Source organism: Dermacentor albipictus, unplaced genomic scaffold, assembly GCF_038994185.2.
Source record: "Dermacentor albipictus isolate Rhodes 1998 colony unplaced genomic scaffold, USDA_Dalb.pri_finalv2 scaffold_11, whole genome shotgun sequence".
Taxonomy (NCBI): Eukaryota; Metazoa; Arthropoda; class Arachnida; order Ixodida; family Ixodidae; genus Dermacentor; species Dermacentor albipictus.
The window spans coordinates 11,665,631-11,691,931 of NW_027225565.1; the positions used below are offsets into that span (position 1 = coordinate 11,665,631).

At 48.5% G+C, this 26,301-nt stretch overlaps 1 protein-coding gene across 2 annotated transcripts; it reads right to left on the reverse strand.

The window, feature by feature from the left end:
• Nucleotides 1-84: 84 nt before the first annotated feature.
• LOC139051296 (THAP domain-containing protein 6-like) lies at nt 85-26,095 on the reverse strand. Of its 2 annotated transcripts, XR_011509318.1 has the most exons (8): nt 25,908-26,095; nt 15,234-24,763; nt 14,611-14,787; nt 13,800-13,992; nt 3,126-12,655; nt 2,503-2,679; nt 1,692-1,884; nt 85-550 (listed from the first exon to the last, which is right to left on the reverse strand). XR_011509318.1 is itself a non-coding variant. In XM_070528299.1 (7 exons), the coding sequence occupies exons 5-7, from the start codon at nt 3,314-3,316 to the stop codon at nt 1,881-1,883; spliced, it is 372 nt and encodes a 123-aa protein (XP_070384400.1). In that variant the 5' UTR covers nt 3,317-12,655; nt 13,800-13,992; nt 14,611-14,787; nt 15,234-24,763; nt 25,908-26,095; the 3' UTR covers nt 699-1,880. The 2 variants fall into 2 exon arrangements, 1 of the variants encoding a protein (XP_070384400.1); XM_070528299.1 differs by lacking the exon at nt 85-550 and having other exon boundaries at nt 699-1,884.
• Between the last annotated feature and the right edge of the window lie 206 nt (nt 26,096-26,301).

Here is a 26,301-nt window from a genome sequence, read left to right on the forward strand (position 1 = left end):
CTGGCGACCCTTGACCAGGCCCGGCGAGCCGCTGTAACCAGGGGGGCCCTGGAGGAGGGGCTCCACCCACCATAACCAAACCTCTATAACAATAAACGTTTACTCTCTCTCTCTCTCTCTGAGTGGAGGACAAAAAATCCATTGCTTTGTAGCAAATGCTAAGGTTTTGAGGACACTTTTGAAATGCCGTGAGGCTGATGTTTCACTAATGCTGAACAGGGTAGCCAGCGATGAATAGCTGATGCCAAGTTTCAATTTCATCAGGAACAGCAGCAGTTGGTCTTCTTTAGATACGTCACGTCTGCGCTCAGTCAAGACCGGAAACACACTCAAGAGCGCTTGTACTCCTTGAAACACTTTCGTGGCCAGCAAAATAGCTTGTCCGATGGTCTGGACCACTGTGCTTGCTGGCAATGTTCGGAATGTGTTGCACTTCACAGTCGCGTGTCTCGTGGTGGGTTATCTGCGTTGACAGGTTGTTGCCTTCAGTGCAGCAAACAAACACTGAATAGCTTGTGGTCGCGCTGCTCATCTCCGATGTTTGAGTTTCCTAAGAGAAATTTCATGTTATATTAGGGAAGTGCTGCTCTCACAATTTTAACACTTGATAGCAATTAAAAGGTATAGGCTTTCACATGTTCTCAAAAGGTTTATGTGTCAAATCTTGTAAGGATAACTAGGGTACAAAACTGTCAGTGCAACAGCTGATCTACCATTTCTATATCGCTGCATTCTATTCATAAAGCCATGGCTTTCATGTGCAGCAGACGCATTTCATTGACATGACTGCAATTTGTTTTCAGCTTCTACAAAGACTGCCAATTGCTTCTGTTTACACAAAAGCACAACCCAGAAGACTAGGTACTTAAGAAGATACTCTCATTCTTTTGACATTTACTTCACAATTACAGCAGTGAGCAAGGTACTAAAATCACTATCGGTATAATCGACTCCATACTTTTAGATACGACAGAAATTAGAACCTTAAAACAAGGACTCTGAAAGAATTATGCAGATCCAAATGCAAATGCTGGAGTATTAATGAAGCAAAACTTTAATGGAGTGGTTAGTAAATGCTGTACAACTAATGACATTGCTTGCCAATTGTGCTTACTTTCATCCATATGCAACGTGTAATCTCATGCAACAGCTACTTTTATGTGCCACAAACGCAACAATTTCTATATCTCTTATGCCATGTTGGCACTTAATTGTAAATACATTTAAGGCTTTTATATTCCTTGTGTAACAGTGGCACATACTCATTCTGGAAAATTAGCCAATAATACGCACACACTGAATGGCTAAATAATAAAAAATAATGTACCTGAAAGAAGCCATTAAATACAATGCGCTTTTTCATTAAAAAATTGCTGTCCTTTAGATATGCCTACAGGCCTACATTACGGGCTAATGTGTTATGTATGAAATAATGTTTTATTACACTGAACAGTCATCCACTTCCTCGCACACCTTGTTGGTTAACATACAGTATATATAATCCTGTAAGCTGGTGCTACCATTCAGAGCACATATAAGCTTCACATATGCATCCACGAATATGTCAGGCAAGAAGCCATAGATTCATGCCAAACTGCAGGAAGAGGCAAAGAAAGGTTTAGTTCAAAATTTTCTGCTGATGAAATGTAGTGGGGTGTTTCTACTAGTGCAGAGTTTCTTATAAAGCTCACCACTGATCTGGCTGCTACGTGGACCACAACGGCAGCACACAACAGGTTCAGGCCATCCCATGCATCCATAGAATCGCCAATCACCTCGGCTGGTACAGAGATGGCACTGCTGCTGGCGTCTTCAGCATCAAATTCTGCTACCTCTGCCGCACAAGGCGCTGCAGTAGCCGAAGCCGCAGATCTGTGCATCTATCTGCAAACGCACGGAAAGCTCAAGTGTGACAACCTCTCTATGTAATTCGGCCAGTAACCATGTCTGCTATAAAATGCGATACCACACCACAGGCCATATTTTATTTATGGTGAAGGCACGCAAGATGCAATATCGAAAGAAAGGCTTATGTGTTGACGGTTGTCGAAGGAAAATGAAGTATATTTGATATCCCTAGCAAAAGTGATATCGTAACAACAAATAAGGATGAGTGAATAACAGCAATTCAACAACATGAAAAAATTTATACGCCTCAGCATCCCAAGTAAAATTCAGCTGAAGTTGCGGCTACAAGAGAACACCACCCCCCACCCCCTTCTGTTGTGGCTGCTTTTTGTCCCATGCAGCCCAGTGCCCCAATTCGTTGCATGAATATATTTTGCATTACTGCAAATATAAACCTTCAGTTGAAAGTCAGTGTTGTGTTGACTGGTCACTCTTACTCATGCTAATTCTTTAGCTTTTCTTTTTTTTTTGCATTATGTATCAACTAGCCCAACACCAAACCCTCCTGAAGCGACAAAAGTAAGCGCGTGTACAAGGGGCCGTCCGATGCGTATCATATATAATTATTTACCGCGGCACGAGTAAAGCAGGTACCTCCTGAACCTGCAAATCTGTGCAGCAGGAGCCGTGGACCACTTCTTGTAGACGGGTGGGAATATTGTTGGCAGGTAACCCGGATGATTCTCCATGTTGCTTTTTTCTTCGTTGACGAAGTGCCTCGAACAAATTCTCGTATTGTTATTCGGGCTCCAATGTGAGGGGTCATCACCGCTGAAACATATGACAGAGAGCTATCAGCTGACACTAAGTAACGCGAAGACTGAACAAATGTGTGCTAGCGTGCGCGAGAGAAATGCTAATTTGCGAACACTCGACGTGCGGTGCAGTGCACTCCAGCCTTAGTTCTGTTCTACGTGTGAGAAAACATCGGCATGATTGAGTCCGGTTCCAGCACTCGCGTCTTGATCCCGGCGCAGACACGAGCTGTAAGTTGGCTTATGAATGCACAACAAAAGCACACTGCGTACAAAGTCCCCGTACGGAGCGCTTACGAAGCTAGATTTGACAAGTAACAACCACTACACGTTTGTTTTAGAGTGAGACGAGCTAAACGACTAACAGCAGGAATCAGTTGACGCGCCTTTATGCAGTTGTCCCTTTACTTGGCCGTTTACGCCATCGTTCGTTTAACGGAAATTCGCAAGAGCGACACTTACTTGACGCGCCGAACCGCGACGATCCATTTCAGCCGCCGGTTTGCTTCCAACGGTCTTGAAGGGAAGCGGTAAAATTTGATGGCGTCATCCCCTTCGCAGTTGTGGCAATCCTTGATGCAGCAGTATCTGCGCTTGTTCTTCTTCTTCACACGTCTCACGGAGCAGCTGCCGAAAGGCAGCGGTAAACCCATTGTGAAATTGGAAAACGAGGCTGTGTGGCGTGCTTGAGCGCAGTACGAACAAATGTGCCGTGGCGGCGAAGGCCTACCCACGGGTACTCACCGCCGCTGCTAGGTGGCGCGACGTGTACAGTCAAACTGCATTGCAGGTTGGAGACGCGGACCATTACCGACCGGCGTGCACTGCTTCTGACGACCGAACATGCCAGAGAAACGATCATCTCCGCATTTGCAACGAGTTGCTCTTCAATGCCTACCTACAGCTGCGCGAACTACCAGGAACCCACGGTTTGCTCACCATCGCGAGCCTTAACGAATGCGAGCCAATGCTGACGTGCCCAACAGACTTCGAATCGCACAAGACAATTGTGTTTCTTCGATGGTTACTCAGGACTCACGTCTGCGTCGTAGGCCTTGACCTCGACTTCCTTGCTATAGAAAGACATGACCCGACCTTCTGCGAAATCCTGCCTCAACAGTCCGCGCTGAAGAGGATAAATGTACAGTTCATTGGACCCACCTCAGACACATTACGCAGCCTCCCTACCTTGCCTGAAGAGTCTGAGAGAACTCGAATGTCGCATCTCCTGGAGGCGCACGGAAGCGCTGGTTGCCTCACTCGCGACACTTCTGCCAACGAGTTGCCTGACTTCGCTAACGCTGGAAGAGGTCTTTCTCGACGGCGAGCCCGCGGAGAGATTCTTCGAGGCACTCACTGCGAACTTGAGCCTCAAATTTCTCGACCTGAGTTACTACAACGCCGAAGCAAACGAGACGGGCGTGACTGCGGAGAACCCGAAGACCACCAGATTGCGGGAGAGTTGGTCAATTCCTGACGCGACTTTCAACACAATGCTTCTCGGGGAGGACATCCTAGCCAACAGGAGGCTTTCGACGCTTAGCATTGATTCTATTCTCCACAATGAAAGATGCGTGGAGTACCTGTCACGGAATGCGACGCCCTCACGAAGCTGACCATTGACGCGAAGTGGATATGGAGTGTCACGATACCAGAATCCACTTTCGAACGCTGTGTGAAGGCACTGGTAGAGAACAAGACGTTGGAAGACCTCGCCCTTCCTTACCGCGTGTGGAGTCCGCAGAATGGATCGCATTATTCGCGTTTCTGCCATAAAACAAATGTCTAAAGAACCTACACGTGTCGGGAAACGATACTGTTTTGTGGAAGAGTCCAGCATGTCCTTGAAGCACTAGAGCAAAGCGAGTCGTCAAAAGTTTCTTTCGGAGCTAATGTACACGGTTGCAGACTAGACCTCATAAAATTCGGGGCATTTTCAAACATGGAGCTTCAGTGCCCCGACAACGTGACACTGACCGCTTTAGAACGCCTGCCTACGTTGCCTCACTTCACTTCACGGTCGCTCGAAATCTCCGAGAGTAATTTGATTTCGTTCACCTCTCCCGCCAAGTACATCCGGGAAACGACCGTACTACACGAACTAATCCTGGTTGTCGGCAAAGACGAGGTCCCTACGAATGCACCAACCCCGTGCGACGCCCTCACGAAGCTGACCATTGACGCGAAGTGGCTATGGACTGTCAGGATACCAGAATCCACTTTCGAACGCTGTGTGAAGGCGCTGGTAGAGAACAAGACGTTGGAAAAGCTCGCCCTTCCTTACGGCTTGTGGAGTCCGCAGAAGTGGATCGCATTATTCGCGTTTCTGCCACAAAACAAATGTCTAAAGAACCTACACGTCTCGGGAAACAATACTGTTTTGTGTAAGAGTCCAGCATGTCCTTGAAGTACTAGAGCAAAGCGAGTCGTCAACAGTTTCTTTTGGAGCTAATGTACACGGTTACAGACTAGACCTCATGAAATTCGGGGCATTTTCAAACATGGAGCTTCAGTGCCCCGACAACGTGACACTGACCGCTTTAGAACGCCCTGCGTACGTTGCCTCACTTCACTTCACTGTCGCTCGAAATCTCCGAGAGTAATTTGATTTTGTTCACCTCTCTCGCTAAGTACATCCGGGAAACGACCGTACTACGTGAACTAATCCTGGTTGACAGCAAAGACGAGGTCCTTACGAATGCACCAACCCCGTGCTGGATAATGCTGTGTGATGCCATCCCGCCTAACGCGAGCATTGGAACACTCACGGTTGCCACTGGCAGCAACAAGTACGAGGAGTGCCTGGCTGACACAATCAGCCGCAGCAGGAACATCATGCGAGTGACACTGGTACTGGGCAATTTTCTCCAGCATCCTACGGACTTCGTCTAGCGACTGTCGAGGAATATTGAAGACAACCACACTCTCCTCGAAATCATTCTGCTCATTGATGAGCTCGACGCCGAAGGAATGAGATGCTGGCTCTCGGTCTCGCAAGCGACCCGAAGGAACGCTGGCCTAATGGCTCGAGCGAGCGGTGTGTTTTCCTTTCCTGCACTGCTCATCTCGACTGGTAGGTGTATCTGAATTTTTTGAATGATAAGGTAAAGAGGTATCTCCTGTGAATTGAACACACCGTGAGGTAGTGTTTTGAATATTACAAAAATTAGAAGCACCGGGAGCCAGATCTAGTCATCTGAGCTCTGTTCTAACCTAACCTAGATATTTGCTGTAAGTGTATTCCCCCCTTATTAAATGCCATCGCAAGTTCCTATCAATATTTTGCCATACTGCAAATCTTATGTGAGATCATAAAAAGGATACGCGCCCAACGACAACGTACGAAGTCATTAAAAATGCTAAACAAGACGTTTGCAATAGGCAACTGACTATGTGTAACATAACGAAACGTAGGCAACTTTGACCCTATACCCTGGAGTAACTGCAGTTTGAAAAGACAGTCATTACAAAAGTGCTTACCCTAACTCACGGTGTAAGGAATATTATGAGAGGTGAGCGAACAGCGGCTTTTCGGCGTGCTGAGCGCACGTTGGCGACTCGCGTGTGCTTCGGCCATCCCCAGAGTGCGGCGCTATATGTTCGGGGGCCGCCAGCTCGTTCTAAAGGGCGAAGCCTCCCCGACATGACATCATTGCTGACGTTCGTCGCACGCAGTTAGGGTGGCTAGAAGGGGAGGTGTGAATACCGGCGGCGCTTTCCTTCGGGCGCGCGTGACCCCCTTGCACACCGATGCCACCATGGGGAATGTGGTGCTGCCGCTCGCGGCGGGGGACTCGTAGCCGTGCTGGTCTGCGCCTCCGCTGTCAGCTGGTCTCGGCGCCCCTTTCGGAGTGTTCCTCGTGACAATCCGTAATTCGAGGGCGAGATGCAGTCGGCAGCGAAAAAGAAGACGGAGCTTTGTGCCCGGATGTGATACTGGGTGAAAGAAAACCTCAGAAAAGGTATCTCTTCCGTGCCCCTGCCTGCAAACAAGCGTTTGCCAAACGGGATCGAGTGGTCCCAATGGTCAGGCCAGGCTCATTGAAGCTATGACGTCGAGGTTCCCTGCAGAAGTCATGAGGTTATTTTAACATAGTTTTTCTCTCAAAATGGTGCATGATTGTTCTCTATGGTATTTCAGACGGGGGCAGCAAGAAAGAGGCCACCCTTGATGAAACTCTTCCGTTTCTTGATGAATGGGAGGCTCACTCCAATGGGCTCGGCTTTCTTAGTAACAGTACTTCTTAGGGGCTGAGGATGACCATCCACTCAACAAAACACCTTCTAAAGTACCTTACCGAAAATGCTGACTTCATGTACATGATGACTTCGAAACTGAGCCAAGACCGCCTAGAGAAATGTTTTGGCGTTGTGAGACAAGCGAGTGGGGCAAACAATCATCCTACCCCAGCTCAATTCATTATAGTCATAAGGTATGTATACGTGCAAGCTTGGTAAATAGTACCTATGTTTTGCAGAGGTTCGGCACGCTTATGTAACAAATGTTGCTTGTGCACATCCAGGTGTCTTAGCTTCTAGAGCCTCACAAGGAGCCCCAAGGATGGCAATGTGTTGTCGGATGTCCCGGAGTTGTTGCTATCTGTTGAAGAGGTGCTGGCTGAACAAGAAAGCCACAGTGAAGACAGCGTGAAGGCTGTGCCAACAGATGCCGTGCAAGTGGCTGTGGACCACCAAAGTTATGTACAGCACCGCAGCGACGCACGGCTTAAAGTTTATTACATTGCAGGTTATGTGGCGAGAAGGCGTGTTTTGCCCACACATTGTGAAGACTGCAAAGCAGCATGTCTTAGTGATAAAGGCAATATTCCCAGAGAACTTCCATCAGAGGCATCCAAAGAGCAGGACCTTGGGGGATTTTATATCCCCCAGAATCGTCCTATAAGGTGGTAAATGCCCTTGAAAAGAAACTCACTCGTTCATTCAGGGTAATACGCTTGCATGCCAAAACTGTGGCCGAAATATTGCAGTCAATTCGTGATATGCCAAAAATTGGTTGCCTGGACCATTCTGCTACCCTGACAGCCTCAGTTACACGTTTTTATTGCCTCACAAGGATTCACTTTTTGCTTAAAGGTGTCAATCAGCAGGGCAGTGAGAAGAAATGGAAAACACTGAAACCTTGTGTGTTGTAAAGTTTTCACTATTTTTTTCCTCACTTGTAAATAAACGATTTCATGACCAGATCTGTTGCTTCACTGCCTGCAGTCATGGGAAATTGCTTATATGAGCGTCAAAATGACATGCTACAGGTGTGCAAGTGCAGACAGAAAGTGGCTGGTAAATACGTCGTGACGCATTATCAGGTAATGTCTCTTAATCTGGAGACATTACCTGATGCGCATAGGGTGATTGACTACTGTGCGTGACTACATCATAGGGTGATTGCATAGAGTGAATGACTACTATGCGTGCGTCACGCATAAGGTGATTGACTGCGCTGATCTAGAGGACGACGGTCACATTTTCAGGGAGGCGAAATGCAAGGCGCCCGTGTGCCATAGGATGCCAGTGCGCGTTAAAGAACCCGAAGTGGTCGAAATTATTTCGAAGCGCCCCCCCCATGATGCATGATGCAAGCATGACGACGCACGGAGGAACCCATAAAACAAACGCACCCGCACAACTGTCCAACACACAGACAAACCCAACACAGACCAAACCACTATCACAAATGCAGCCTATAGCACAGATGCCTACACCCATCACTCATCTGGAAGGGAAACTAGACAATATGTGCGCACAAATGCAATTATTTTTTGCAGAGATTCACAATCTTAAGCGGTACGTCGACGACTCGCTCAAAGGAGTAAAAAAAAAACACGAAAACGCCGTAGCAGCCTTAGCCCGGAGAACCGACATCCAAAGGTCACCGTAACCACAGACACAGAACATTTCGAGAGCCCATACTCTGGCAAACTACACACCTACCTACCAAGAGAATCTCGTAATTTGGCAATGGAACTGCCGTTCACTAGATAACAAACATGCTGCACTTACACAATATATCAAGGCGGCGCTCATCCCACCTGACATTATTTGTCTTCAGGAAGTGGGGAAACTGCGGATACCTATTGGGGGCTACCGTTTTTACAGCGATTTGAACTACCCTGAAGCGGCAAAATTGGCCCGCAAGGACCTCACAATCACTGTCGCCATAGCACCTGGCCTAGAAATCCACCACCAAACACTCACCATTTGGCCAGTTAAGAAGGGTCGTCCCAAGTGCATGATAACCAACATAAATAGCCCCCATAGGGATAAGAGGGCCGATTTTTCATTAATTTTAAGTCATGTATCTACCTTGCTCTCAACGAAAGACCGACTAATCTTTCTCGGAGACTAACGCTTGGCACTCCGCATGGGGTTATCAACGCGACACCGCCAAGGGCTGAATCTACTACGAGAAACTCAGTCCCACGAACTTGTGCTGATTACGCAGCCAGGCACTCCTACAAGGATAGGAAACAAGTGTTGCCCGGGACACCACGCCGGACCTTACATTTAACAATGAGACGGGGGTCACCTGGTGTAACCTAGATGAAACACTAGGTAGTGATCACTATCTATTGTGTGTCAATGTTAAAACAGCTAAAGTTCAACAGCCCCTAGGGGTGGCCAGGCTCACTGATTGGAAAAGGTATAGAAAACAACAGCAGGCTGCTTCCTCATTTCCAGCCACGGCCGCAGGTTGGACAACTTTCCTCAAGGAGGCCCATGCTGCCACCACCAGAGAGATCAAGACCACAACGAAAGCACCAGCACTAGACAGCCATCTCGCCCACCTCTGGGAGGCCCACAGAAGCCTCACCAAACGCTGGAAGCGGCAGCGGCGTAATCGCAAACTTAGGCGCCGAATGCTGCTGGCAAACGAAGCTAACACCTATGCAAAGGAGCTCAATAATCAAAATTGGCGCAGCTTCTGCTACTCTCTCAGAGGCACCCTCAGCACCAAGAAGACCTGGGCCATTCTTCGGTGCATGTTAGACCCAACTAGCACGCGCACCGAGACGTCTAACGTCATGCGACGGCTATTAGGAGAATACAAGGCCTCAGAACAAGAACTACTCGAGCACCTAAAACGCACCTACACCGGTGCTGCCCAGACATCTTCACACGTTATGAGAGAATACCAAGGACAGGATAACTCGAGCTTGGACGCCCCCATCACCTTCTCAGAGCTCTACGCAGCGGTACAAACCTTCAAGAAGAACACGGCTCCTGGACCCGACCAAATCACCAACGCAATGCTGCGCAACCTTAGTGATGTAGCCCTACAGCACTTAGTCGAATTCTTCAATGAACAGGTCTGGCGACCGGACGAAAGACTACCGCGAGAATGGAAGGATGCAGACATCGTGCTTATACCAAAACCGGGCAAGCCGCGTGAGCAGAACCATCTTAGGCCCATATCGCTCACGTCTTGCATGGGCAAGCTCTTTGAACGAGTAATTCTAACCCGACTCGAAGCCCACATCGAAGGAAACTCACTCTTCCCTGAATCCATGTTCGGTTTCCGCAGGAGAATCTGTGCACAGGACGTCTTTCTTGTAATAATAGATGAGGTGCTCGATCATCCTCCGGGCAGTATGGACAGAATCCTGCGAGCACTCGACGTCCATAAGGCATTTGATAACATCTCACACACTACAATACTAGACGGACTACGAGATATCGGGTGTGGTGAAAGAGTATTTCATTACGTTCAAGACTTCCTGAGCAGCCGCTCCGCGAAAATAGGACTGGGTTCAGCACGTTCTGCCCTGTATCGCCTACCAGATAAGGGCACTCCTCAAGGATCCATATTGTCACCACTTCTTTTTAACATCGGCTTACGTAGAATGGCCCTGGACTTACAGAAGAACCGGGACCTTGGCTGCGCCATATATGCAGACGACATTACACTCTGGGCCTGCAAAGGGTCCTACGGAAACCGACAGGACACGCTTCAACAGGCCATCAACACCATTGAAAGCTATATGAGGCGAGCAGGCATGAGGTGCGCGCCAGCGAAATCGGAGTATATTCATATTAGACCTAGACATACCCTAGCGACCAGGGCTCCGGATCTGCAACTCACCTTGGAGGGAGAGCCCTTCAAGAGGGCATCCCACCTGCGCGTACTGGGAATGCGCATTCAAGAAACGGGCAGCGTTAGCATAGCGCTCTCCAATCTCAGACGCACTATTCGGAGCGTAACTGGGCTTATTAGCAGAGTTGCACGCAGCCGAGAAGGCATAACCGAAGCAGACACCATGCAACTAGTAAACGCCTTCGTCATTAGTCGTCTAACGTATGCTCTGCCTTTCCAAACCACGCGGCGAAACGACATCGAACATGCGGATAAGCTCATAAGAATCGCCTGTAAAGCAGCACTCGGCCTGCCTGAAAGCACAAGTACGATCCGACTGAACAAATTAGGAATGATGAACACTTTCGAGGAATATGCAGCGGCCACCCTAATGGCGCAGCGTGAACGGCTAAACACGACACCTCAGGGACGCTTGGTTTTACAAAGACTTCACTATCCGCTGACACCCCAATATTGCGGCGACGAAACAATCCTATTGCCATCTGAAATCCGAGAGCGAATCCACGTGGTGCCAATTCCCCGTCACATGCACCCAGTCCATCATGCGGCACGGAGACGCGCGCGGGCAGCCACCTTACTAAGGCGGCGAAGCGATCCGGATACTTACTTTACAGACGCGAGTTCGTATCACAAGAATACAGCCACCCTCAATACATTTGCAGCAGTCGTGACTAGCCAAGGACGAACAACCGTAGCAGCATCCTACACACGAAATCGGTTGCAACGGCCGAAGCTGTGGCCATAGCCCTGGCCATACGCGCCGCGGAAGCTAAGAGCCGATTGGCCTACGTGCTGACAGACTCGCAGGACGCCTGCCGCCTCTTTCTTGGGGGGGCTTTACCGGGCTGCGTCTTCGCATCCTAGGAACGGAACTCACCCTGGATCATTGCGTGACCTGGTGCCCCACGGACACAGGGATAGCGGGGAACGAACGGGCGGACCGCTTGGTTCGAGGTATGACCGGCCGAGCCGCGGGCCACACCGCCCGAGAGAACACCTCGACACCCAGTGCGCCAAGAGAAATCCTCGAATTATGACGGCTAAGTAGGCGAACCAAAGCCCTTCCTCACCCAGACCTAGACAGGAGGCAAGCACGGGACTGGCGCCGCCTGCAAACAAACACTTTCCCACATTTATACAGGCTACACAAAATGTACCCAGACAAATACAGCAACACATGCCCGTGGTGCGAAGGAACACCGACATTGGAACACATAACATTCCAGTGCGCGTTACGTCCGGCGGCTGCCACCTCGCCGCAGCTGGACAACACTCTACATACGTAACTGGTCGTGGGAGGTGCGACTCGCGGAAGTGAAATTGGGAAGCCAACTGGCGACCCTTGACCAGGCCCTGCGAGCCGCTGTAACCAGGGGGGCCCTGGAGGAGGGGCTCCACCCACCATAACCAAACCTCTATAACAATAAACGTTTACTCTCTCTCTCTCTCTCTGAGTGGAGGACAAAAAATCCATTGCTTTGTAGCAAATGCTAAGGTTTTGAGGACACTTTTGAAATGCCGTGAGGCTGATGTTTCACTAATGCTGAACAGGGTAGCCAGCGATGAATAGCTGATGCCAAGTTTCAATTTCATCAGGAACAGCAGCAGTCGGTCTTCTTTAGATACGTCACGTCTGCGCTCAGTCAAGACCGGAAACACACTCAAGAGCGCTTGTACTCCTTGAAACACTTTCGTGGCCAGCAAAATAGCTTGTCCGATGGTCTGGACCACTGTGCTTGCTGGCAATGTTCGGAATGTGTTGCACTTCACAGTCGCGTGTCTCGTGGTGGGTTATCTGCGTTGACAGGTTGTTGCCTTCAGTGCAGCAAACAAACACTGAATAGCTTGTGGTCGCGCTGCTCATCTCCGATGTTTGAGTTTCCTAAGAGAAATTTCATGTTATATTAGGGAAGTGCTGCTCTCACAATTCTAACACTTGATAGCAATTAAAAGGTATAGGCTTTCACATGTTCTCAAAAGGTTTGTTATGTGTCAAATCTTGTAAGGATAACTAGGGTACAAAACTGTCAGTGCAACAGCTGATCTACCATTTCTATATCGCTGCATTCTATTCATAAAGCCATGGCTTTCATGTGCAGCAGACGCATTTCATTGACATGACTGCAATTTGTTTTCAGCTTCTACAAAGACTGCCAATTGCTTCTGTTTACACAAAAGCACAACCCAGAAGACTAGGTACTTAAGAAGATACTCTCATTCTTTTGACATTTACTTCACAATTACAGCAGTGAGCAAGGTACTAAAATCACTATCGGTATAATCGACTCCATACTTTTAGATACGACAGAAATTAGAACCTTAAAACAAGGACTCTGAAAGAATTATGCAGATCCAAATGCAAATGCTGGAGTATTAATGAAGCAAAACTTTAATGGAGTGGTTAGTAAATGCTGTACAACTAATGACATTGCTTGCCAATTGTGCTTACTTTCATCCATATGCAACGTGTAATCTCATGCAACAGCTACTTTTATGTGCCACAAACGCAACAATTTCTATATCTCTTATGCCATGTTGGCACTTAATTGTAAATACATTTAAGGCTTTTATATTCCTTGTGTAACAGTGGCACATACTCATTCTGGAAAATTAGCCAATAATACGCACACACTGAATGGCTAAATAATAAAAAATAATGTACCTGAAAGAAGCCATTAAATACAATGCGCTTTTTCATTAAAAAATTGCTGTCCTTTAGATATGCCTACAGGCCTACATTACGGGCTAATGTGTTATGTATGAAATAATGTTTTATTACACTGAACAGTCATCCACTTCCTCGCACACCTTGTTGGTTAACATACAGTATATATAATCCTGTAAGCTGGTGCTACCATTCAGAGCACATATAAGCTTCACATATGCATCCACGAATATGTCAGGCAAGAAGCCATAGATTCATGCCAAACTGCAGGAAGAGGCAAAGAAAGGTTTAGTTCAAAATTTTCTGCTGATGAAATGTAGTGGGGTGTTTCTACTAGTGCAGAGTTTCTTATAAAGCTCACCACTGATCTGGCTGCTACGTGGACCACAACGGCAGCACACAACAGGTTCAGGCCATCCCATGCATCCATAGAATCGCCAATCACCTCGGCTGGTACAGAGATGGCACTGCTGCTGGCGTCTTCAGCATCAAATTCTGCTACCTCTGCCGCACAAGGCGCTGCAGTAGCCGAAGCCGCAGATCTGTGCATCTATCTGCAAACGCACGGAAAGCTCAAGTGTGACAACCTCTCTATGTAATTCGGCCAGTAACCATGTCTGCTATAAAATGCGATACCACACCACAGGCCATATTTTATTTATGGTGAAGGCACGCAAGATGCAATATCGAAAGAAAGGCTTATGTGTTGACGGTTGTCGAAGGAAAATGAAGTATATTTGATATCCCTAGCAAAAGTGATATCGTAACAACAAATAAGGATGAGTGAATAACAGCAATTCAACAACATGAAAAAATTTATACGCCTCAGCATCGCAAGTAAAATTCAGCTGAAGTTGCGGCTACAAGAGAACACCACCCCCCACCCCCTTCTGTTGTGGCTGCTTTTTGTCCCATGCAGCCCAGTGCCCCAATTCGTTGCATGAATATATTTTGCATTACTGCAAATATAAACCTTCAGTTGAAAGTCAGTGTTGTGTTGACTGGTCACTCTTACTCATGCTAATTCTTTAGCTTTTCTTTTTTTTTTGCATTATGTATCAACTAGCCCAACACCAAACCCTCCTGAAGCGACAAAAGTAAGCGCGTGTACAAGGGGCCGTCCGATGCGTATCATATATAATTATTTACCGCGGCACGAGTAAAGCAGGTACCTCCTGAACCTGCAAATCTGTGCAGCAGGAGCCGTGGACCACTTCTTGTAGACGGGTGGGAATATTGTTGGCAGGTAACCCGGATGATTCTCCATGTTGCTTTTTTCTTCGTTGACGAAGTGCCTCGAACAAATTCTCGTATTGTTATTCGGGCTCCAATGTGAGGGGTCATCACCGCTGAAACATATGACAGAGAGCTATCAGCTGACACTAAGTAACGCGAAGACTGAACAAATGTGTGCTAGCGTGCGCGAGAGAAATGCTAATTTGCGAACACTCGACGTGCGGTGCAGTGCACTCCAGCCTTAGTTCTGTTCTACGTGTGAGAAAACATCGGCATGATTGAGTCCGGTTCCAGCACTCGCGTCTTGATCCCGGCGCAGACACGAGCTGTAAGTTGGCTTATGAATGCACAACAAAAGCACACTGCGTACAAAGTCCCCGTACGGAGCGCTTACGAAGCTAGATTTGACAAGTAACAACCACTACACGTTTGTTTTAGAGTGAGACGAGCTAAACGACTAACAGCAGGAATCAGTTGACGCGCCTTTATGCAGTTGTCCCTTTACTTGGCCGTTTACGCCATCGTTCGTTTAACGGAAATTCGCAAGAGCGACACTTACTTGACGCGCCGAACCGCGACGATCCATTTCAGCCGCCGGTTTGCTTCCAACGGTCTTGAAGGGAAGCGGTAAAATTTGATGGCGTCATCCCCTTCGCAGTTGTGGCAATCCTTGATGCAGCAGTATCTGCGCTTGTTCTTCTTCTTCACACGTCTCACGGAGCAGCTGCCGAAAGGCAGCGGTAAACCCATTGTGAAATTGGAAAACGAGGCTGTGTGGCGTGCTTGAGCGCAGTACGAACAAATGTGCCGTGGCGGCGAAGGCCTACCCACGGGTACTCACCGCCGCTGCTAGGTGGCGCGACGTGTACAGTCAAACTGCATTGCAGGTTGGAGACGCGGACCATTACCGACCGGCGTGCACTGCTTCTGACGACCGAACATGCCAGAGAAACGATCATCTCCGCATTTGCAACGAGTTGCTCTTCAATGCCTACCTACAGCTGCGCGAACTACCAGGAACCCACGGTTTGCTCACCATCGCGAGCCTTAACGAATGCGAGCCAATGCTGACGTGCCCAACAGACTTCGAATCGCACAAGACAATTGTGTTTCTTCGATGGTTACTCAGGACTCACGTCTGCGTCGTAGGCCTTGACCTCGACTTCCTTGCTATAGAAAGACATGACCCGACCTTCTGCGAAATCCTGCCTCAACAGTCCGCGCTGAAGAGGATAAATGTACAGTTCATTGGACCCACCTCAGACACATTACGCAGCCTCCCTACCTTGCCTGAAGAGTCTGAGAGAACTCGAATGTCGCATCTCCTGGAGGCGCACGGAAGCGCTGGTTGCCTCACTCGCGACACTTCTGCCAACGAGTTGCCTGACTTCGCTAACGCTGGAAGAGGTCTTTCTCGACGGCGAGCCCGCGGAGAGATTCTTCGAGGCACTCACTGCGAACTTGAGCCTCAAATTTCTCGACCTGAGTTACTACAACGCCGAAGCAAACGAGACGGGCGTGACTGCGGAGAACCCGAAGACCACCAGATTGCGGGAGAGTTGGTCAATTCCTGACGCGACTTTCAACACAATGCTTCTCGGGGAGGACATCCTAGCCAACAGGAGGCTTTCGACGCTTAGCATTGATTCTATTCTCCACAATGAAAGATGCGTGGAGTACCTGTCACGGAATGCGACGCCCTCACGAAGCTGACCATTGACGCGAAGTGGATATGGAGTGTCACGATACCAGAATCCACTTTCGAACGCTGTGTGAAGGCACTGGTAGAGAACAAGACGTTGGAAGACCTCGCCCTTCCTTACCGCGTGTGGAGTCCGCAGAATGGATCGCATTATTCGCGTTTCTGCCATAAAACAAATGTCTAAAGAACCTACACGTGTCGGGAAACGATACTGTTTTGTGGAAGAGTCCAGCATGTCCTTGAAGCACTAGAGCAAAGCGAGTCGTCAAAAGTTTCTTTCGGAGCTAATGTACACGGTTGCAGACTAGACCTCATAAAATTCGGGGCATTTTCAAACATGGAGCTTCAGTGCCCCGACAACGTGACACTGACCGCTTTAGAACGCCTGCCTACGTTGCCTCACTTCACTTCACGGTCGCTCGAAATCTCCGAGAGTAATTTGATTTCGTTCACCTCTCCCGCCAAGTACATCCGGGAAACGACCGTACTACACGAACTAATCCTGGTTGTCGGCAAAGACGAGGTCCCTACGAATGCACCAACCCCGTGCGACGCCCTCACGAAGCTGACCATTGACGCGAAGTGGCTATGGACTGTCAGGATACCAGAATCCACTTTCGAACGCTGTGTGAAGGCGCTGGTAGAGAACAAGACGTTGGAAAAGCTCGCCCTTCCTTACGGCTTGTGGAGTCCGCAGAAGTGGATCGCATTATTCGCGTTTCTGCCACAAAACAAATGTCTAAAGAACCTACACGTCTCGGGAAACAATACTGTTTTGTGTAAGAGTCCAGCATGTCCTTGAAGTACTAGAGCAAAGCGAGTCGTCAACAGTTTCTTTTGGAGCTAATGTACACGGTTACAGACTAGACCTCATGAAATTCGGGGCATTTTCAAACATGGAGCTTCAGTGCCCCGACAACGTGACACTGACCGCTTTAGAACGCCCTGCGTACGTTGCCTCACTTCACTTCACTGTCGCTCGAAATCTCCGAGAGTAATTTGATTTTGTTCACCTCTCTCGCTAAGTACATCCGGGAAACGACCGTACTACGTGAACTAATCCTGGTTGACAGCAAAGACGAGGTCCTTACGAATGCACCAACCCCGTGCTGGATAATGCTGTGTGATGCCATCCCGCCTAACGCGAGCATTGGAACACTCACGGTTGCCACTGGCAGCAACAAGTACGAGGAGTGCCTGGCTGACACAATCAGCCGCAGCAGGAACATCATGCGAGTGACACTGGTACTGGGCAATTTTCTCCAGCATCCTACGGACTTCGTCTAGCGACTGTCGAGGAATATTGAAGACAACCACACTCTCCTCGAAATCATTCTGCTCATTGATGAGCTCGACGCCGAAGGAATGAGATGCTGGCTCTCGGTCTCGCAAGCGACCCGAAGGAACGCTGGCCTAATGGCTCGAGCGAGCGGTGTGTTTTCCTTTCCTGCACTGCTCATCTCGACTGGTAGGTGTATCTGAATTTTTTGAATGATAAGGTAAAGAGGTATCTCCTGTGAATTGAACACACCGTGAGGTAGTGTTTTGAATATTACAAAAATTAGAAGCACCGGGAGCCAGATCTAGTCATCTGAGCTCTGTTCTAACCTAACCTAGATATTTGCTGTAAGTGTATTCCCCCCTTATTAAATGCCATCGCAAGTTCCTATCAATATTTTGCCATACTGCAAATCTTATGTGAGATCATAAAAAGGATACGCGCCCAACGACAACGTACGAAGTCATTAAAAATGCTAAACAAGACGTTTGCAATAGGCAACTGACTATGTGTAACATAACGAAACGTAGGCAACTTTGACCCTATACCCTGGAGTAACTGCAGTTTGAAAAGACAGTCATTACAAAAGTGCTTACCCTAACTCACGGTGTAAGGAATATTATGAGAGGTGAGCGAACAGCGGCTTTTCGGCGTGCTGAGCGCACGTTGGCGACTCGCGTGTGCTTCGGCCATCCCCAGAGTGCGGCGCTATATGTTCGGGGGCCGCCAGCTCGTTCTAAAGGGCGAAGCCTCCCCGACATGACATCATTGCTGACGTTCGTCGCACGCAGTTAGGGTGGCTAGAAGGGGAGGTGTGAATACCGGCGGCGCTTTCCTTCGGGCGCGCGTGACCCCCTTGCACACCGATGCCACCATGGGGAATGTGGTGCTGCCGCTCGCGGCGGGGGACTCGTAGCCGTGCTGGTCTGCGCCTCCGCTGTCAGCTGGTCTCGGCGCCCCTTTCGGAGTGTTCCTCGTGACAATCCGTAATTCGAGGGCGAGATGCAGTCGGCAGCGAAAAAGAAGACGGAGCTTTGTGCCCGGATGTGATACTGGGTGAAAGAAAACCTCAGAAAAGGTATCTCTTCCGTGCCCCTGCCTGCAAACAAGCGTTTGCCAAACGGGATCGAGTGGTCCCAATGGTCAGGCCAGGCTCATTGAAGCTATGACGTCGAGGTTCCCTGCAGAAGTCATGAGGTTATTTTAACATAGTTTTTCTCTCAAAATGGTGCATGATTGTTCTCTATGGTATTTCAGACGGGGGCAGCAAGAAAGAGGCCACCCTTGATGAAACTCTTCCGTTTCTTGATGAATGGGAGGCTCACTCCAATGGGCTCGGCTTTCTTAGTAACAGTACTTCTTAGGGGCTGAGGATGACCATCCACTCAACAAAACACCTTCTAAAGTACCTTACCGAAAATGCTGACTTCATGTACATGATGACTTCGAAACTGAGCCAAGACCGCCTAGAGAAATGTTTTGGCGTTGTGAGACAAGCGAGTGGGGCAAACAATCATCCTACCCCAGCTCAATTCATTATAGTCATAAGGTATGTATACGTGCAAGCTTGGTAAATAGTACCTATGTTTTGCAGAGGTTCGGCACGCTTATGTAACAAATGTTGCTTGTGCACATCCAGGTGTCTTAGCTTCTAGAGCCTCACAAGGAGCCCCAAGGATGGCAATGTGTTGTCGGATGTCCCGGAGTTGTTGCTATCTGTTGAAGAGGTGCTGGCTGAACAAGAAAGCCACAGTGAAGACAGCGTGAAGGCTGTGCCAACAGATGCCGTGCAAGTGGCTGTGGACCACCAAAGTTATGTACAGCACCGCAGCGACGCACGGCTTAAAGTTTATTACATTGCAGGTTATGTGGCGAGAAGGCGTGTTTTGCCCACACATTGTGAAGACTGCAAAGCAGCATGTCTTAGTGATAAAGGCAATATTCCCAGAGAACTTCCATCAGAGGCATCCAAAGAGCAGGACCTTGGGGGATTTTATATCCCCCAGAATCGTCCTATAAGGTGGTAAATGCCCTTGAAAAGAAACTCACTCGTTCATTCAGGGTAATACGCTTGCATGCCAAAACTGTGGCCGAAATATTGCAGTCAATTCGTGATATGCCAAAAATTGGTTGCCTGGACCATTCTGCTACCCTGACAGCCTCAGTTACACGTTTTTATTGCCTCACAAGGATTCACTTTTTGCTTAAAGGTGTCAATCAGCAGGGCAGTGAGAAGAAATGGAAAACACTGAAACCTTGTGTGTTGTAAAGTTTTCACTATTTTTTTCCTCACTTGTAAATAAACGATTTCATGACCAGATCTGTTGCTTCACTGCCTGCAGTCATGGGAAATTGCTTATATGAGCGTCAAAATGACATGCTACAGGTGTGCAAGTGCAGACAGAAAGTGGCTGGTAAATACGTCGTGACGCATTATCAGGTAATGTCTCTTAATCTGGAGACATTACCTGATGCGCATAGGGTGATTGACTACTGTGCGTGACTACATCATAGGGTGATTGCATAGAGTGAATGACTACTATGCGTGCGTCACGCATAAGGTGATTGACTGCGCTGATCTAGAGGACGACGGTCACATTTTCAGGGAGGCGAAATGCAAGGCGCCCGTGTGCCATAGGATGCCAGTGCGCGTTAAAGAACCCGAAGTGGTCGAAATTATTTCGAAGCGCCCCCCCCATGATGCATGATGCAAGCATGACGACGCACGGAGGAACCCATAAAACAAACGCACCCGCACAACTGTCCAACACACAGACAAACCCAACACAGACCAAACCACTATCACAAATGCAGCCTATAGCACAGATGCCTACACCCATCACTCATCTGGAAGGGAAACTAGACAATATGTGCGCACAAATGCAATTATTTTTTGCAGAGATTCACAATCTTAAGCGGTACGTCGACGACTCGCTCAAAGGAGTAAAAAAAAAACACGAAAACGCCGTAGCAGCCTTAGCCCGGAGAACCGACATCCAAAGGTCACCGTAACCACAGACACAGAACATTTCGAGAGCCCATACTCTGGCAAACTACACACCTACCTACCAAGAGAATCTCGTAATTTGGCAATGGAACTGCCGTTCACTAGATAACAAACATGCTGCACTTACACAATATATCAAGGCGGCGCTCATCCCACCTGACATTATTTGTCTTCAGGAAGTGGGGAAACTGCGGATACCTATTGGGGGCTACCGTTTTTACAGCGATTTGAACTACCCTGAAGCGGCAAAATTGGCCCGCAAGGACCTCACAATCACTGTCGCCATAGCACCTGGCCTAGAAATCCACCACCAAACACTCACCATTTGGCCAGTTAAGAAGGGTCGTCCCAAGTGCATGATAACCAACATAAATAGCCCCCATAGGGATAAGAGGGCCGATTTTTCATTAATTTTAAGTCATGTATCTACCTTGCTCTCAACGAAAGACCGACTAATCTTTCTCGGAGACTAACGCTTGGCACTCCGCATGGGGTTATCAACGCGACACCGCCAAGGGCTGAATCTACTACGAGAAACTCAGTCCCACGAACTTGTGCTGATTACGCAGCCAGGCACTCCTACAAGGATAGGAAACAAGTGTTGCCCGGGACACCACGCCGGACCTTACATTTAACAATGAGACGGGGGTCACCTGGTGTAACCTAGATGAAACACTAGGTAGTGATCACTATCTATTGTGTGTCAATGTTAAAACAGCTAAAGTTCAACAGCCCCTAGGGGTGGCCAGGCTCACTGATTGGAAAAGGTATAGAAAACAACAGCAGGCTGCTTCCTCATTTCCAGCCACGGCCGCAGGTTGGACAACTTTCCTCAAGGAGGCCCATGCTGCCACCACCAGAGAGATCAAGACCACAACGAAAGCACCAGCACTAGACAGCCATCTCGCCCACCTCTGGGAGGCCCACAGAAGCCTCACCAAACGCTGGAAGCGGCAGCGGCGTAATCGCAAACTTAGGCGCCGAATGCTGCTGGCAAACGAAGCTAACACCTATGCAAAGGAGCTCAATAATCAAAATTGGCGCAGCTTCTGCTACTCTCTCAGAGGCACCCTCAGCACCAAGAAGACCTGGGCCATTCTTCGGTGCATGTTAGACCCAACTAGCACGCGCACCGAGACGTCTAACGTCATGCGACGGCTATTAGGAGAATACAAGGCCTCAGAACAAGAACTACTCGAGCACCTAAAACGCACCTACACCGGTGCTGCCCAGACATCTTCACACGTTATGAGAGAATACCAAGGACAGGATAACTCGAGCTTGGACGCCCCCATCACCTTCTCAGAGCTCTACGCAGCGGTACAAACCTTCAAGAAGAACACGGCTCCTGGACCCGACCAAATCACCAACGCAATGCTGCGCAACCTTAGTGATGTAGCCCTACAGCACTTAGTCGAATTCTTCAATGAACAGGTCTGGCGACCGGACGAAAGACTACCGCGAGAATGGAAGGATGCAGACATCGTGCTTATACCAAAACCGGGCAAGCCGCGTGAGCAGAACCATCTTAGGCCCATATCGCTCACGTCTTGCATGGGCAAGCTCTTTGAACGAGTAATTCTAACCCGACTCGAAGCCCACATCGAAGGAAACTCACTCTTCCCTGAATCCATGTTCGGTTTCCGCAGGAGAATCTGTGCACAGGACGTCTTTCTTGTAATAATAGATGAGGTGCTCGATCATCCTCCGGGCAGTATGGACAGAATCCTGCGAGCACTCGACGTCCATAAGGCATTTGATAACATCTCACACACTACAATACTAGACGGACTACGAGATATCGGGTGTGGTGAAAGAGTATTTCATTACGTTCAAGACTTCCTGAGCAGCCGCTCCGCGAAAATAGGACTGGGTTCAGCACGTTCTGCCCTGTATCGCCTACCAGATAAGGGCACTCCTCAAGGATCCATATTGTCACCACTTCTTTTTAACATCGGCTTACGTAGAATGGCCCTGGACTTACAGAAGAACCGGGACCTTGGCTGCGCCATATATGCAGACGACATTACACTCTGGGCCTGCAAAGGGTCCTACGGAAACCGACAGGACACGCTTCAACAGGCCATCAACACCATTGAAAGCTATATGAGGCGAGCAGGCATGAGGTGCGCGCCAGCGAAATCGGAGTATATTCATATTAGACCTAGACATACCCTAGCGACCAGGGCTCCGGATCTGCAACTCACCTTGGAGGGAGAGCCCTTCAAGAGGGCATCCCACCTGCGCGTACTGGGAATGCGCATTCAAGAAACGGGCAGCGTTAGCATAGCGCTCTCCAATCTCAGACGCACTATTCGGAGCGTAACTGGGCTTATTAGCAGAGTTGCACGCAGCCGAGAAGGCATAACCGAAGCAGACACCATGCAACTAGTAAACGCCTTCGTCATTAGTCGTCTAACGTATGCTCTGCCTTTCCAAACCACGCGGCGAAACGACATCGAACATGCGGATAAGCTCATAAGAATCGCCTGTAAAGCAGCACTCGGCCTGCCTGAAAGCACAAGTACGATCCGACTGAACAAATTAGGAATGATGAACACTTTCGAGGAATATGCAGCGGCCACCCTAATGGCGCAGCGTGAACGGCTAAACACGACACCTCAGGGACGCTTGGTTTTACAAAGACTTCACTATCCGCTGACACCCCAATATTGCGGCGACGAAACAATCCTATTGCCATCTGAAATCCGAGAGCGAATCCACGTGGTGCCAATTCCCCGTCACATGCACCCAGTCCATCATGCGGCACGGAGACGCGCGCGGGCAGCCACCTTACTAAGGCGGCGAAGCGATCCGGATACTTACTTTACAGACGCGAGTTCGTATCACAAGAATACAGCCACCCTCAATACATTTGCAGCAGTCGTGACTAGCCAAGGACGAACAACCGTAGCAGCATCCTACACACGAAATCGGTTGCAACGGCCGAAGCTGTGGCCATAGCCCTGGCCATACGCGCCGCGGAAGCTAAGAGCCGATTGGCCTACGTGCTGACAGACTCGCAGGACGCCTGCCGCCTCTTTCTTGGGGGGGCTTTACCGGGCTGCGTCTTCGCATCCTAGGAACGGAACTCACCCTGGATCATTGCGTGACCTGGTGCCCCACGGACACAGGGATAGCGGGGAACGAACGGGCGGACCGCTTGGTTCGAGGTATGACCGGCCGAGCCGCGGGCCACACCGCCCGAGAGAACACCTCGACACCCAGTGCGCCAAGAGAAATCCTCGAATTATGACGGCTAAGTAGGCGAACCAAAGCCCTTCCTCACCCAGACCTAGACAGGAGGCAAGCACGGGACTGGCGCCGCCTGCAAACAAACACTTTCCCACATTTATACAGGCTACACAAAATGTACCCAGACAAATACAGCAACACATGCCCGTGGTGCGAAGGAACACCGACATTGGAACACATAACATTCCAGTGCGCGTTACGTCCGGCGGCTGCCACCTCGCCGCAGCTGGACAACACTCTACATACGTAACTGGTCGTGGGAGGTGCGACTCGCGGAAGTGAAATTGGGAAGCCAACTGGCGACCCTTGACCAGGCCCTGCGAGCCGCTGTAACCAGGGGGGCCCTGGAGGAGGGGCTCCACCCACCATAACCAAACCTCTATAACAATAAACGTTTACTCTCTCTCTCTCTCTCTGAGTGGAGGACAAAAAATCCATTGCTTTGTAGCAAATGCTAAGGTTTTGAGGACACTTTTGAAATGCCGTGAGGCTGATGTTTCACTAATGCTGAACAGGGTAGCCAGCGATGAATAGCTGATGCCAAGTTTCAATTTCATCAGGAACAGCAGCAGTCGGTCTTCTTTAGATACGTCACGTCTGCGCTCAGTCAAGACCGGAAACACACTCAAGAGCGCTTGTACTCCTTGAAACACTTTCGTGGCCAGCAAAATAGCTTGTCCGATGGTCTGGACCACTGTGCTTGCTGGCAATGTTCGGAATGTGTTGCACTTCACAGTCGCGTGTCTCGTGGTGGGTTATCTGCGTTGACAGGTTGTTGCCTTCAGTGCAGCAAACAAACACTGAATAGCTTGTGGTCGCGCTGCTCATCTCCGATGTTTGAGTTTCCTAAGAGAAATTTCATGTTATATTAGGGAAGTGCTGCTCTCACAATTCTAACACTTGATAGCAATTAAAAGGTATAGGCTTTCACATGTTCTCAAAAGGTTTGTTATGTGTCAAATCTTGTAAGGATAACTAGGGTACAAAACTGTCAGTGCAACAGCTGATCTACCATTTCTATATCGCTGCATTCTATTCATAAAGCCATGGCTTTCATGTGCAGCAGACGCATTTCATTGACATGACTGCAATTTGTTTTCAGCTTCTACAAAGACTGCCAATTGCTTCTGTTTACACAAAAGCACAACCCAGAAGACTAGGTACTTAAGAAGATACTCTCATTCTTTTGACATTTACTTCACAATTACAGCAGTGAGCAAGGTACTAAAATCACTATCGGTATAATCGACTCCATACTTTTAGATACGACAGAAATTAGAACCTTAAAACAAGGACTCTGAAAGAATTATGCAGATCCAAATGCAAATGCTGGAGTATTAATGAAGCAAAACTTTAATGGAGTGGTTAGTAAATGCTGTACAACTAATGACATTGCTTGCCAATTGTGCTTACTTTCATCCATATGCAACGTGTAATCTCATGCAACAGCTACTTTTATGTGCCACAAACGCAACAATTTCTATATCTCTTATGCCATGTTGGCACTTAATTGTAAATACATTTAAGGCTTTTATATTCCTTGTGTAACAGTGGCACATACTCATTCTGGAAAATTAGCCAATAATACGCACACACTGAATGGCTAAATAATAAAAAATAATGTACCTGAAGGAAGCCATTAAATACAATGCGCTTTTTCATTATAAAATTGCTGTCCTTTAGATATGCCTACAGGCCTACATTACGGGCTAATGTGTTATGTATGAAATAATGTTTTATTACACTGAACAGTCATCCACTTCCTCGCACACCTTGTTGGTTAACATACAGTATATATAATCCTGTAAGCTGGTGCTACCATTCAGAGCACATATAAGCTTCACATATGCATCCACGAATATGTCAGGCAAGAAGCCATAGATTCATGCCAAACTGCAGGAAGAGGCAAAGAAAGGTTTAGTTCAAAATTTTCTGCTAATGAAATGTAGTGGGGTGTTTCTGCTAGTGCAGAGTTTCTTATAAAGCTCACCACTGATCTGGCTGCTACGTGGACCACAACGGCAGCACACAACAGGTTCAGGCCATCCCATGCATCCATAGAATCGCCAATCACCTCGGCTGGTACAGAGATGGCACTGCTGCTGGCGTCTTCAGCATCAAATTCTGCTACCTCTGCCGCACAAGGCGCTGCAGTAGCCGAAGCCGCAGATCTGTGCATCCATCTGCAAACGCACGGAAAGCTCAAGTGTGACAACCTCTCTATGTAATTCGGCCAGTAACCATGTCTGCTATAAAATGCGATACCACACCACAGGCCATATTTTATTTATGATGAAGGCACGCAAGATGCAATATCGAAAGAAAGGCTTATGTGTTGACGGTTGTCGAAGGAAAATGAAGTATATTTGATATCCCTAGCAAAA

What these genes read in the sequence shown, in the direction of transcription:
- LOC139051296 (XM_070528299.1), bottom strand. Translation starts at nt 3,316, where the DNA reads ATGGGTTTACCGCTGCCTTTCGGCAGCTGCTCCGTGAGACGTGTGAAG. An exon ending in GTCGCGGTTCGGCGCGTCAA is followed by an intron (nt 2,680 to 3,125) that starts GTAAGTGTCGCT and finishes CATATGTTTCAG; the next exon opens with CGGTGATGACCCCTCACATT.